The 15,289-nt window shown below is 38.6% G+C and overlaps 1 protein-coding gene across 1 annotated transcript; it reads right to left on the bottom strand.

Moving 5' to 3' along the window:
- Nucleotide 1: 1 nt before the first annotated feature.
- Nucleotides 2-14,262, bottom strand: LOC309691799 (bestrophin-3-like). The gene is made up of 15 exons (XM_082509745.1): nucleotides 13,976-14,262; nucleotides 13,313-13,454; nucleotides 13,010-13,238; nucleotides 11,637-11,731; nucleotides 8,971-9,058; nucleotides 8,539-8,684; nucleotides 8,049-8,203; nucleotides 6,571-6,648; nucleotides 6,250-6,402; nucleotides 5,100-5,180; nucleotides 3,482-3,633; nucleotides 3,185-3,275; nucleotides 1,353-1,471; nucleotides 939-1,196; nucleotides 2-773 (listed from the first exon to the last, which is right to left on the bottom strand). The coding sequence occupies exons 3-15, from the start codon at nucleotides 13,159-13,161 to the stop codon at nucleotides 398-400; spliced, it is 1,944 nt and encodes a 647-aa protein (XP_082365871.1). The 5' UTR covers nucleotides 13,162-13,238; nucleotides 13,313-13,454; nucleotides 13,976-14,262; the 3' UTR covers nucleotides 2-397.
- Nucleotides 14,263-15,289: the final 1,027 nt, after the last annotated feature.

The following is a 15,289-nucleotide window of genomic DNA, read 5'->3' on the forward strand; positions in this document are numbered from 1 at the left end:
ATGATTGATTTAATTATAAAATGATTTGATTGCTAGAATGAGGAAGCTTGGGAGAACATTTCTTAAAAAAAACACTACATGCTATTAAACATTGTCAGCGGGGTCAGGAGTATTTATCTTTAATAATAAGTTAAACCTCACAGGATTAAAATGGGGGTTCATGCTAGAACTGAAGAATAGTTGTTTGCGGTTTATTTTTTGATAGATCATGGTGGCAACAACTGATAAACCCAAAAACCTAGCTTAAATACATCCCTTAAGAGGCCATGTATATCCTGTTTTCCAAGTATTTTTGGTTAAAAACAACAACAACATTAAAGAGTCTTCTTCTTAGGCAACGTGGGTATTCATGTTACTCAGTTTGGTCTTACTGAACAGCTGAAGTTGTGGCTGGTTCTTATTTCTTTTCGAAACTCTCTGATTGGGAGCTGGTGTTTTTGACCTCTTCATTGTCGTTGGTTTCTTCCTTCTCATCCTCCTGAGTCCCTGTTATTCCCTGGAAGTCGTAATCGGGGTCAGGGAGCTGCAGAGTGTCTGAGGTTGGACCAGGGGATCTCCTGGACTGGAATCGAGCCAGTCCTTTTCTCCGCCGCCCCAGTCCTTTAGGACTTGGCAGGCTGCGGACCGATGCCTTTGAAGTCTGCCTGGAGAACTGGAGTGAGAACTGACGCCCCCGTGGTTTGGTTGGCTGACGATTATGGCCATTGACAGTTGTCCACCGAAATTCTTTGGGCCCAAGTTGAGTGGGGGAACAACAGAGAGAGGACGCAGTCCTGGAAATACAAAAAGAAAAAAATTAATTCTCACCTAAAGGGCAAGTCTAAGATTATAAAATACTGGGGTATAATTATTAAATTTTCAAAACCTTTTATCTCAAAATGAAGTTTGATGGCCGAACATGGAGTTGAATATCGTTAAAAAGGACACTGGCTGATCACCTTAGGGTTTCTGAGCCTGGGGCTTCATCAGTGGGGGAAGGATTCAGGCCATTCTGAGGTTTGGTATACGAATCCACATTCTGGCAAACGTCGCCACATAATGGAGGGCTGATGACAAGCTGGGGGAAAACAGAAATGGAGCTTTCCGGTGAGGGTGGGTTGCTGTTGACCTCCCTTAAGGTGGACAAAGTGTCCATGGAAGGCTGAGACATGAACAGCGAGGACAGTGGAACATTGATCCCTGGTCCTGCATTGACCCTGGATTTAGAAATGACCAACAGAAAACATAAAAGATCAGATCATTGTAATCTGTGGACAGCTGGATCTTAATATATAAATTATTAAATAGGAACCTTTGGTACTATCAGTAGGATACCAGTTACACATCTATTCATGCTTTAAATATTCTAATACCTGACATCTGGGAAGAAACTGCCAGTTGCATCACTGCTATGTCGTTTGAAGATGGGTCGAGGGGGTCGGAGGTCAGGAGGTTCCTGAACACTAAGCAGACGGCGGACCCGACCCAAAACCTGCAAACATTAAAAATATACTCAGAATCTGAACTTAAAGACTTTATCATTAGTACCTAATGTCAAAGCTTTAAATTTAACAGGTTTCAAATTGTTCTATATTTTTATTCTTCTGCTGTACAAGAGTAGCTTTGTATGATTCACAGTTCAAAAATCATTCTTATGTATCATTTACTGGACTTTGATGGTGTCCTTCAGTCCATCTTACTTATCAAACAAGCCATCCCTTTAAGGTCACCATCCCTATAAGCCAACATTTTTCTGATTGGCTGCCCCTCATAAATTAACAGCTTTGACACAACGTGGGTGGGGTTTCTGTGAATCTGATGACCAAAAAAGGAACATCCCTTCTCTGTGACATCAAACAGGTCCGAGTGCAGAAAAAAATCACCAGCAACAAAGCATTTAGAACAATTTAAAGCCTTAGGGTTTACCACACAGGGGTTACGGTATTTTCTGCACTATAAGACGCACTTAAAATCCTTTAATTTTCTCAAAAATCAACAGTGCGCCTTATAATCCGGTGCGCCATATGTATGACTTCTGGTTGTGCTTACTGACCTCGAACCGATTTTATGTGGTATACGGCACTCAAAAAATCTGTCAAAAGATGTTTTAGTATGACTTTGGTAAGCTAAGAAGCCACACCACTTGATGGATTGTCGGAGCATTATGGCTACCATAGTCAGGAGTCTCGCGGGGTAATCTCGGACCAAAACGCGTCCGCTTCAGGTCCAAAACACTGCGGCATCACTGAGCGTTACAAACTGTCTAAATTCTTTCATCTTTAATAAAATGATCAGCGTTGCTGCTTTACCAGATGTAACAATTAAGTTTAACATCCAGGCACCCATCAAAACAGAATATGTAATGTTCTGACTGAGAGATTACTGAAAAAATTAAAACGTACAGCTCTGCTATCACTTCCAACAGACCCAAGACAGAAAACTAAACAGCAGTGACTTTTGTAGGTTTACTGAAGTTGGGCTAGCTGGTATATAATGATGTGCCATGTGATCGCTAGCAACACAGCTATGTTAGCATAACATAAACACAATGAAGCTGGGGGATGAATGTTAACTTTTTTCCACTCGATAAAACCACCCGATGGTTAGGGGCAAAGGCAATCGCATGGCAGGATGCTGTAAACGGACCAAATTTCACTCAGGAGAACAACTGAGATAATCCATCTACAGTACGAGGTTGTCATAAATATACTGCAACAATATGGGAATAGAGCACCTGCGAGAGAATTCAACATTAATGAATCAATGCTGGAAGTGGCGCAAGCAAGAAGAATGAGTTGAGTAAAGTTTGTCTTATCAGACTGTTTTGTTTCGCTTAATGCGCCTTTTAATCCGGTGCGCCTTATGAATGAACACAGACAGGTTCATCGACAGTGCGCCTTACGGTCCGAAAAATACGGTACTTGTACATTGGCCTTCCTATTAAAAGGTTGGTTTAATATGAAAATCCAACACTGGAATAGGACATATATGGCAAAAAAACAAGGAAAAGTATAACAAATCCAAAATAAGGTTTAAGTTAAGGCCTCATGATTAAACTGTTTAACAAATAATATCTCTCAAGGTCAACACCCTTATTTACATTTTCACAAGTACTTATTTTTCTACTCTCTGCAGTTTTTATACTTACCTCCTTTTTTCCAGAAATCAATTTTAAATTAAAAAATGAAAGCAATAAACATTTTACCGACTCTTGGCGCCGCGGCAAAGTATAGTCCTGTTGCCGCTGATGGTCGTGGCTAACATCAGTGTCGTCAAACTGCAGGATGTCCGAGAGACTGGAAGAGACATTGAAAAAGAATTTGTCATGCTGATAAAACTTCTCTAAAAAAACTAATTCTATAACAACTAGCACGTCTGTGACAATTCACCCACACAGACTGAGCTACAATGTGAAACATAAACTCCAACACGTCCTTCAGGAAAAATGTTTGTTCTCTAGAGGATTATAACTGTGCATCAGCCGCTAAACTTGATCCCTGACCCCATGTCGGTGGTGGAGCCAAGAAATGAGGGGATGCAGTAGTCTGCAGCAGCCAGCGTGTATGGTGGCCGTGCATCGCAGTCATTCCAGTAAATGTCTTTGGTCATGTGAGGCATGTTCATGTGCATCTCATCCACTGCCAGGAGAGACACCTGCAGGAACAGGTAAAGAGGAAGAATGAGGCGTGTTCAGTTTTCAAGAGACATTATTTATAAAAATTTATTAAGTAAGATTAAATTGGTAAGAAAATCTACCAATAATTTAACAGGAGAATCTTTCATAGTCAAATCTAATCCGGTTGATTGATTGTGCTTCTTGGAAGAATGGATATTATTATATAACTATAAGAAGGAAGAAAACTGCCTAAATCACAACTGAAAAGAGCTCAGCAATATTTTTAATTATTTTTTATACTTAAAGGAAGTAAGGAATTTATAAAAGATGGCACAATATGTTGTATTAAATATCACATTTGCTTTTCTTGTTAGTTTATTTTCTAACCTTGTTGTTGTTTCTGATTTATTTTGTCACATTTATTTATTCATTTATTTACTGCTTTCATTTTCTTCTTATTTACCAACTTGTTCAATGTTAGTTTATTTCTTTATTTCTGTTTATTTCTTTATTTTCCCATTGTATTTCCCCAATAATTCACAGATTTTGAATTACTGATTTATTTATTTTTTGTTATTATTATCTTATTTTTTTCTGCATTTTCTCTTTTTTTTATGTAAACAAGGGTGTGATTTAAAGTATAATATGGGCTAAATGTTTAGCCAGAATGAAAAATAAAACAGATTATGGAAACAACAACTTTGACCAAAATCAATAAATAAATGACAAATTAAATGGTCAGTAAATCAACAGGATGTAATACAAAGAAAAATGAATGTAGAAGCTCACTGAATGAGAAACATCAAATATCACATTTTAGGAATCAACTGATGTCCTTATATATTTTTTCTATTATTTTGCGGTCTGTAACGCATTCTTCATTTGAGTAATTTAGTAATTTTTTCATGAATGACTGAATTGGGTAGTTTTGGTCTTTTATATGTTTTTGTGATTTCATATTTGCAAATATATAGTCATAGTTCAAGTTCTAGCATGCTAATAAAAGTTTGAATTATTTATTCAGAACATTAACTGTTACACAAAACAATGGAAATGTAAAAACTATTTAATTTTGATTTCTATTTTCTTATAAATACAAAAATCCATGTTGTAAGCTTTGTCATTATGATTTATTTAGTGCGGATTGATGTGGAAATTCATTTAGAGTGAAATGAAACAGAGTAAAAAAAAAAAGTTTACTCTAAAACTTGCTTTCGAGTAGCTTGTGTTTAAATTGTGTGTAACTGGGCCTCATGTGGCATCATGTGCTTGACTTCCTTGCGTGATGTAAAAATAAAACCAAGTGTGGAAATGTTCCAGAGTATATTTTTGTCCAGCAGGAGAAACGTGTAGGCAGCTCCTTTCCATCTATTCCGTTCTGCTCCCTGACAAACCACAACAGTTTCTCATGTTCCCTTTCTGTCCATGATAAAGTCAAAAGTGTTTGTTCTACCAGAACAGACCCTGGAAATATAAGAGACTTTGAGCCTCCGTCATTGCTGACCTGAAGGTTCCTGTCGATGATCCAGTTTGCCTCAAAGTCATCGTCATCATCGCCAAACGGGTTGATCAGCTGCTCTGCTACCTGCCAAACAAACAAACATGTCTGAAAATCAGTCAAACTAAAAACACAAAACTGCCTATATGTAAAAAAAATAAATATTACTACTGCTCATGACAATCGAGATGGCCGTTGTCACTGCTCTGTAGGTTTCCTCGTCTCTGTTTAAGGGATTTTTCAACATTGCTTGCATTATAGTGATACCAGCATATGTATCTCCAATTTCTACAAAATATTGTTTTTGAGAGGATGTAGCAGCTTTAGTTTCTTTTACCATGACACTGAGAACCAAACATTTATAACCACACTACTTGTGACACTCTGGCTCATGCAATATTTCTGGCTCGTCTCCACCAAGTAGATTATTATTAACTTTGTGTTATTTATATTACAGAAATACGTCATGAGATGAAAGAGGTCAGCCACAAATGTATTGATGTGTTTCAAGCAGAAGAAAAACAAGATAGACACATCATTTTGTGTTATTAAATGTGTTATTAAATAATTAATCTGAAATATCTCATATAAACTTGGTCTTATTTCCCAATCAGCATCCTCCTTCTGCTTTTATTAATTGTACTCCTTCCATTAAAAATACATTTTGTTTGTGTTTGTCTACATTTGAGTTCCAATTTTGTACTGAAGCATAAGAACTGTGTGTGTTTTTGGCTTATTACTGCCTATCTTATCTCTGCATTTAGTACTAGATAAATAAGTACTTGAATTTTAGAATATGCAGTCATGTAGATTACATACATTAGCATATGTTACCCTGTCTCTGTGAAACTGTAGGACACATCTTCCATGAAAAATATCTGCATAAATATATTTTGTTGTATAACAAACTTGAGGAATAAAGAAGTCCAAAACTAAATTTTACTTTTGCCAGAACAGCACAAAAGCCCCTCTGCAGGCTTCCAGACAGGAACCAATCAGACAACAGTGGGCTTTCACAGAGGTGTGACCTAATGAGACATGACACACCAGGCTTGATGAGTCATGCAAAGCTACTCTGGTGGAGTCTCTGACTAAAAATATAAATTCACAAGTTTGTTTTACATATTCACAAATTGTAGGAAAGAATTTATTTGACCTTAAGCCAGCCACAGTAGAAGAAGAACTGCAGCAAGGTGAAAACGGGGACGTACAGGTCAAGGTCATGACCTTGGTAACCACGGGTGTGGTCAAGAAACTGTCGACCAATTAGACAAGCAAAGAAAAAGGTGTAGACAGCAAGAGTGACAACCTAAAAGGAGAGAGAGAGTGAGAGTGTTGTTCAGATTCCTTCTTCTCTCTGTGGGCGATTCAGAGCTCTGATTCAGTTAGTGTAATGATTATGATGTGATTACATGAGCTACATCCGTATCAAACATGCTGCTGTGGCAAGTACGAAACAGAGAGGACGGACACAGACCTGTGTGTAAACCAGAGGGACACCGACCCAGTTGTAGCCAAAAAGAGTCGCACACCAGGTCCTGAAGCGATTCATTTCCTAACACAGAGAGGAAACAGCAGTCTTTCCCCAGCTTCCAGCAAACTGTGAATTTCTGTAACTCAGTAGGCTAGTTGGAAAAAGAGTCTCATTTGCCGTTCTGGGAAAGCTGAGTGTCACATTACCTACATGTCTCCTTTATGTGGTCACAGGCTAACGGGGGTTTTAGGATCTAACTGGCTCCAAAGGATGAATGAGTGTGCTTTGAGTGCTTAAGAGCTTTTTCCTCTCTAACAGCATATGTCTGTAATCAAATGGCAGCGTTGGAAAAAATATTAAGGTTATCTGATTATACTGATCTTTAATGGCCATACTGTATTGTTTTTTACCATGATGTTATCATGATAATGTAAGATATAAGCATGTAGTTAAATTAATAGTGATACATTATGAGACGTAAGTGGCTGAGCCACAAAAATCTTTTTGCAGCTGTAAACAGTATAAAAGATGGACATAGCTTCTGGGTCTGACACCGGTCAACAAGCATTTTGGTACTGGCAGTTTTTCACCTGTGCTGTAGCAGATTTTACTTGCTGATGCCAAATGTAAAAACTGTTTTTGTTTAGCTTGTTGTGTTTTTTAGTTATGAAGTATTGGACAACTTCAATGACTGGGCAGAAACACCGATGCATTTCAGCATTTAAGAAATATGTTTATTTTCCAGAAAAGTGAAGTCAACATTAAGGAAGGTGTTTTTGTTGGTCGTGAAATACGTGAACTGATGTTTGATGACGTGTTCAAAACGAAACCGAAGCCTAATGGATCATCACCACGTGAAGCATTCATGTAGCATGTCCAGAATTTTCTTGGCAATCATGGAGCAGAGAAATTATCCACAGCTGAGCTTGTGGATAACGCGCTGAACGCATAACAGCTAATAAGTGCCAAAATATTAATGAAGATACACGCCTTACATCTCAACTTTCTTTCACCAAATCTGGTTGATGTCAGTCTCGAGGCTTCAAAATAGGGCTTCCAAAGATAGGATGTTGTCATAGAAGCTATGTCCACCCTTAGTCAATATTGCCCATTTCCAAACATGAAAAAGATAAAATAAATAAAATACCCAGGCTAATACTTTAAGCTTTAGTGTGCCCCAGGGAAGGGATTTGCTAATAAGTGACTAAATTATACTAATGATAATAAACGTCTTCATGGCAAAAACAAGAACCTGTGGTGGTGGTAAAGTCACTGCGGCGTCGTTCATCTATGCAATTTATTTCTTGTGTTTGAATTTATGCTTACAAAATCATAAAAGTGTTGTGAGTTTATGGAGATTATGTTGCTAAGCAATTTCTATGAAGCGAACCACGGCGACGCTAACTGCCCTGTCGGCCAACAACAGTGACACATTATCCCTGCAGCGTTCTCTCGCCATAAAAGTGCATTTTTATAGTCACGTTGAGAATGTTCTGCAGGTCGATGCTGTCTTGGATGCGTCCTTCCTGCCGAGCTTTAGACGCCAGGTTGGAGAACCAGACAACAGGGATCCAGTACTTCAGGTGAGGAGAACGAACGTTCTCAAACACCTTCCTCTCCTCAGGTGTCATGAAACCTACAGATGGGGAAAAAACATTGTTTAAAATAAGTCAGTGTTGGATTCATGTTGATAGACTATTTAAATAAAATGATGGATCATATTGTTCCAAAGCAGTTTCAGACATAACGCTTCCATGCAGACAGACGTTTAGGTTTTGTTGACAGAGTATCAGCCCAAAGTACTTCTTTAATTGGCCAATAACAAGGTAGTCCCTGGAGTGATATCAGGAAGAAATTTAAGTGGCGAGGAGCCGAACTCTGACTTTTATATTTCTAGTTAAGACACATTAAGATCACAGTGTGCTAATTTTGAAATACAGCTGATACACACTAAAATACTCAGGCTCTAACCTGCCTCGACCACATGATCCATGGTCGGGAATCGTTTGCAGACAGCCGTGCTGACGGAGCGGAAGATGAGGAGCGATGTGAGGTTAACGTAACGTACCAATGTCCGGCGCAGCAGGCGGCCATATTCGTCTTTACCCTGAACACAGCTGTAGAAAGATAGAAAACAAAAATGGAGTTCGTGATTATCGTCAGCTAACCACACCTTATTCTTCTTGTGTATTCAGGCTCGTTTTGCACGGGGCACTGAAGTGTTCCCAAATCACTAAACAAGACAAGGTAGCTTCTAAATAAGTTAATTATGGATTCTTAGTGGCTACATTTGTCTATCTTTGATGTAAAGTCTGTGAGTTCCTGTCTGTGCCTGTAGAGGGCAGTGTTTTTGTAGTGGGTACTTGTGGCCTGTAGAGGGCACATTAGAGATGTAGACTGTACCTGGAGATGTGGAACATGAGTCTGTCCGGCCAGGGCAGGTTAACAAACTGATTCCACCACCGATTCACCACCAGAGTCACATAAAAACCTAAAACATTTATATTCAGTTAACACATAATAATTTGTAACTGTTGTGATAATGCAACCTATCCAAACAATTGAGCTCTTTTACAGCAGTAAATAAATAATCATGTCATGCTGACTTACAATGATGTTGCTGCAAGCACATTTAACATGAAGGACACATTGTGAGAGGCCCTAACCCTAAGAGTTTGATAGAGATCTTATCAAACTCTTATGATATACTTTAGTATTCAAACACAACACATGTCTGTCAGTCAGCACTAAGCCCTGTTCTCAGTGGGTAATATTAGCTTGGCGTATCCTGAGATTATTATAATAACACTCTGGTTCTTTGATCCCCTGTAAATCCAACAAACTGTAAAGTGACAGCCAGGTGTTTGTTAAAATCTTAAATCTTAACCACCTGAAATATATGGCAATGACCCAGTGTGCACACATTTACAGGTGTGTATAAAGGACACACAGTGGTACTAAATACTGTCAGTGGACTTGAGTCTCACACACAGTTCACAGTTGTAGCTTGAAAACTTCATGTTGCAGTTTGCAAAATACCAGAAGTGCATTTATTTCTTTTTCTGCCACATATCCAGACCTCCGTCCAACATAGTCCAGATATATCCAGACCTCCTCTGAGGTCTTCTCAGCTATCAACAGGTGATATCAGACAGGTGGATGTATGATCTAAATGTCTGCTAGGCTTTACCTCAGCCAAATGAAATTCTTTAATTCTGGACTGTGTTTGGAGCACTTTTAATACAATTATCTGACAAATAACATGGCTGGCTGTGAGGTTTAGTTTTGGTGAGTGAGATTTACCTGGATGCTACTTAGCACTAATCATCAGCTATCTGTGAGTAATGCACCCACACAGAAAAACGAAAATCTATTGAAACTTGAAAATAAGCAGAGAATCAATGGATGGCATTACCTTGATTATCTCTTCTAAAGAGTGTATGTGTCCTCTAAGGACTGGTTGGATATATGATGTTTCCTGGTCTATCCAGGGGTTCCCACACAATTTTTCCTGCTGGGAAAACCTCCAGAATAAAGCCCAGGATGCCCAAACTATGTGAAGTGACTGTTTTCAGTGCAATATTACTGATTACTGAACCTGATTTTCTCGTGAGTCCACGTTGTATATTAGAGACTCTAAGGTCAATTCACTTACTGCAAGGGCATTTTTACAGTTCATTTACTCTGGTCCAAATCAGTTGATGAGTTTTTAAACTTGTTAGTTTCCTCTATTGTCTGATTTCACACGTAGAAAATTCAAGTAAACACCACACAAACTAAAATATGTCACTCAAACCACATGGTAGTGTGAAGTCCTCTTATTGGCCATGTGTGCGGAGCGGGAGTGACAGAAACAAAAACAGGACTATTTTTTGGATAATTCTAAAATTCATATTTATCTGGGAAATGTTTTGAGCAAAACTGTACTCTGCATATGGCTCCAAGTGTGATTAATATTTTCACATCTGAGTTTAATTTAAACAAAACTAAAGAGCACTCGCTGCAGGACACGACACCTATTTTCTTACATTGTGTTGTTGATGTCATCACAGTCATTTAGGACCATGGGTCATTTTTGTCTGGATACTTTGATAAATTGTCAACTCATGCACATGCATCTCCTGTTTTTGGCATTTACTTTAGTTACTGACACTATTTGTCTTTTATTTTCTGGAAAAACCACATTTTAGGAACTGTCAGGTTTTAATCTTTTTTTCAGTTGACAAACATAGTGAATATGCATCCTGGGATGGTGGTGGTGATGGTGGGTGGAGATCAGCTACACAAACATTCATCCTGCTTTTAGCCTTTTCTCCTCTTTAATGATCCGATTCCATTAGCAGGCTGCTAATGAGGCAACCAAACACCCCCTCTGTTCAGCTCTCCGCTCAAGCAGGAAACACACTTACAGTTATATTTGAGTTTTCATGTCGCTCTTTTTTTATTAGACTTAATTTTTACTTTAGTATAATAATAACACAGGTCGGCTACGTTCTTCAATCCCCTGAGAATCTCTCAAGTCTGAAAGGCATTAGGAATGAAATCTAGGAAGATAATAAAATGTTATGTAATCTCTTCCAGTATCTGAGAATCACTGGTTAAATGATCATAAAGCTTGTTTTTAAAATATAAATATATTAAGTAAAATATAGCAACTAAATATGCTTACTGTATAATTAAGACTTTTTCATGAATGGACAAGATGAATATCAGATATGTAACTCAACCATTCACCACCGTGACGTCTACTTTAGTCTGGAAGTGTTTCTTTCAGAACAATCGTCCATGTGATGATTCATGTGTTTTACATGTCATCAGTTCAGATAGTAGTAAGCTTTAAGGTTAGGACCTTGTGCAGACAATGGTGACTGTAGGACATGGTACACTCGAAAAATCCACTACAACCACAGCACTAACACACTCACAGTGGCTTTACAGTTCTATGAAGTCAGACAGAAAGGTCTAACCGTGAGGTTAAAAATGGAATTAGCCTGTATGTTTCTTTTAAAAGAAAAATACTAGAAGACTATTGAAATAAAAGTAAAGCTATGGTTTGTCAGCTAACATACCCAAGACGAAGGTGACGGGGATCTGTTCAGCATATTTGTCACAGTACATGGAAAGTTTCTCAAACAGTCTCTTCTGATCCTCGGAGAGCACAATCCTAGAGGACAGAGGAAACCGTCGTCACTGCCAGCAACTAAGAATTTAACATATGAGAAATTCTTCTGAAGTTACTCTTCAGCCGATCAGAAAGTTTCTGAATGAACTACAATAAGCTGCAGGTCTGTTGCCCAATATGTGCTTCTATTCAGAAATACAAAGTCAGATAAATCTTTTTCTACACAGACATTTTCTGATATACTGTATTAGTTATTTAATATAAAACCTTTAATGAAATTGCATAGAAGGCTCACATCCTGTTTGCCTGGAGTCAGATATGTGGTTACAACTTGATGAAAGCTAAATAGTCAACTTTCATTTGTAGCATATATAAATGATAACTCAGTCATGTTGTTTGTTTTGTACAACAGTCTCATCAAGTTAATTTATTCTGTCATATTATATTTATTGTAGTGAGCTGTTATACTTTATTTAAGATATTTTGCTAAATAATGTGTTCATTGTTTTCCCTGCTGCAATAAAGGAATTTGGCAGGTTTGGGGCTGTGAAATAGATCTTTTCTTAAATATATATGAAGATAGTATCAAAAACAAGAGCCGCTGAGACATAGTTTTAGAAAGAGGAGATTGTGTTACTAGGTCCCACCTCCTGTTTTACCCAAGTCTGAGCTTAGCTGTTGTTGTATCAGATTCTACTAATATTTTGTTCTCACTGATTGGATAGCAGGGGGAAAAATGCAGTGGTCCCATGGATCTGTCAAAAAAAAAAGTTGAACAATTTAGGGCAACTGATTTAGTGGTTTGTTTTGTATGATTTACGCTTTAAAATAATCCCAGTTCATTGTATACTGGATCTTGATACTAAGGTTATGACAGAGAGCTAAAACTAAAAACTAAAAACCAAAATAAAAGTTTTGGAAAATAAAAACTTCAGAAAGAGCTGAAAGATTCAGACAGAACAAAGCTCATTTAGCTTCTTCCCCTTCTGAAACACTCTAAGATCAAACTTTTGCACACAGAATATGAACATTAATCATTTACAAGATGAAAAAAATGTTTTTGGTTGGCTCATGTTGCTAACCAAAAAGGGGCGGAGCTTATAACCACTAGAGTGAGGATATATTTTGGCTTCACTTCTTGGGACTCATCCGACATTACATCGAGTTTTGAGTTGTATCAGCCACTCTGAACAGTGTAGCAATATTTATTAGTAACTATGTTGAAATTTACAAGAATTTAAAAGAAACACTTGCATGATGCACAGCTGTAATACGACACTGTCGCTTCCCTTCCTGTGACTGTGTGTGTGTGTGTTTGACCTGTATACGACGCTGAGGACGGTGTACAGCAGAGCAAACAGGATGAACTCTCGGTACAGCAGCTTGTAGATGCTCCCCTTCCAGCGCAGCAGCAGCTGGTGAAAACCGAAGAAGGTGGCGTTGGCGACTTTACTGGAATAAGTAACCGTCATCCTGAGACTGAGGAGCAGACTAAGACCTTCATCCAATGGGAGCTAGTGGATAGTCCCACTGGTTTTCTGGTTACAGCCTGGATAATTAACACCACCTTAACATTATGAACATAAATGATCACTTTTGTCATTATTGCTGTATTTTACTCACAGAAAAATGCCGTTGCTTCCTCCTCAGCAGTGCTCTTCATCAGGCTTCTTTCCTGATTTCTTTTTGCCAAATGCCAACCAAACACACACTCTTTCTCTATCTCTTCCGTTCTCTCTCTCCCTCTTTTCTCTTCACCATGAAGCTGTCCAGTTGCCCAGTAATGTCATGCAGCACGCACACACACACACACACACACACACACACACACACACACACACACACACTATTCAGAGCTATATTGATGAGCCAGAAGGCTAAATGTAGTCATGTTTCAGCTGTGTGTGGGCCAGCATACATAACATTCGAGGTAAACATGTATAAACAGAAACACTATAAGAGGCAACATGAGGTCATAACACAGAGTGACAGTGAACAATCAAATAAACATAAATGTTTTAATATGACTATAAAATAATAAAGAAAGATTCATTTTAAATCTTTTTTAAAATTTGATTATAAAACATTTAAATACCAAACAGCACTAACTTTATATTTCTAAAGAGGTTTTCCATTTGCCTCGAGTCAGATGAAATTTGTTTAGTGGCATCTAGTGGACACTAGAGCAACTCAACTAATTCATGTTGAGAAATATGGAGGGCTCATGGTGCCAAAATAACAAATTAAATAAAAAATAAAAAAATAGGGTCCTTCGCAGTATCTTACCTATTCCTAGGACTGCACTCTTCTGGACAGAGATCTCAGATGTTGTTCCCGGGGTCTGCTGGAGTTACTCGCCTAGCTTGGGGGCCACTGCATCGAGTACTCAGATTACAACTGGGACCACTGTTGCCTTCACCCTCCACATCTTCTCGAGCTCTTGTGCTCCTTATGCCCTACATTGTCTCAGGAGCATCGCTGCACAGCCTACCCTTGGGGTCTTTCCTGGTGTGGTAAACCCCAACCTTTTTTGCTTTTGTGCTCAGAGCGTGTTACTGTGAGGTCATGGTCAGTGTCCCTGTGCTGGCTTTCAGTCCAGGTTTGTCAAGCCACAGTTTCAGATTGAAGAAGTCAGTTGGATGACTCATGAAACGTAGTCAGTATCTGTAGCCAGTCTTGTTGATGGGGTTCAGTACAGCAGCGGGATCCAGGCCTGATCTGCTCTTCATTTTTTTCGTGTTTATATCATGTGAGACAAATGTCTTGGTGCATGTTCAATCATCCGAGGAAGGAAATCCCAAAAAGTTTCTTTTCTTCTGGACGTAACGTTTTTATTGGGAGAAACGTTTCATCACTCATCCAAGTGACTTCTTCGGTCTAGGTGACTGCAGGTTTTCCCAATCTTATAAACAGTACATTTGCATAATGACTGAAACTAGCACCACTGAAGGAACAAAGGGCTTGGAGGTCAGTGGTTGATCAACAATCACTGATGAAGCAAAGCACAGCAGGACAGCTACTCCTTAAGACAAATATTGTTCCTCTTCTTCTCAGAATCCAAGCTGGGAGCTGGTTCCACAGACGAGGGGCCTGAAAGCTGAAGGCTCTGCCTCCCAGTCTACTTGGATGGGAGGCAAACACATAAAACTTAGCACTGCCGTTCCTGAAAAAAACACCTCTGCTCCAAAACATATTTCAGAAAGCAGTTGCACATCTTTAGACACAGAGAAGGCCTTCGGTAGAGACAAACAGCACTGTTTGTTCAACGTGTTATGAGTTCATGTCAGGAAAAACATCACAGAGATCATGTGACATTAAAAAACTCGACTGCAGGAATTTTACAGCAGAAATATTACCAGTGTGAGGCTCTGCCACTGCTGCTGGTCACGCCTTATCAAACCTTATCCAATAACTGTACAGTCGCACTGTCCCTAAAATGTCTGTTTTCTTAGAAGACATAATGATAAATAAATGGTTTTAAAGTGCTTTTGTGGATATTTTGTTGACTCCATTTACATATATTTTGACATATTTTTGTCACTGAAGAGGTATGTGCCACCCTACCTAGACCTTAAGCCTTTCCTTTGGACCTCTGATGAA

Source organism: Aulonocara stuartgranti (assembly GCF_965226115.1).
Source record: "Aulonocara stuartgranti genome assembly, chromosome: 17".
Taxonomy (NCBI): Eukaryota; Metazoa; Chordata; class Actinopteri; order Cichliformes; family Cichlidae; genus Aulonocara; species Aulonocara stuartgranti.

Bases quoted from the DNA above. Each gene is read 5' to 3' on its own strand.
- LOC309691799 (XM_082509745.1), bottom strand. From the start codon at position 13,161: ATGACGGTTACTTATTCCAGTAAAGTCGCCAACGCCACCTTCTTCGGT. The intron at 3,276-3,481 runs GTCAGGGATCAA...TGTCTCTTCCAG, and splicing joins GGCTCCACCACCGACATGGG to TCTCTCGGACATCCTGCAGT. The intron at 1,472-3,184 runs GTAAAATGTTTA...TAATGTTTGCAG, and splicing joins TGCCGCGGCGCCAAGAGTCG to GTTTTGGGTCGGGTCCGCCG.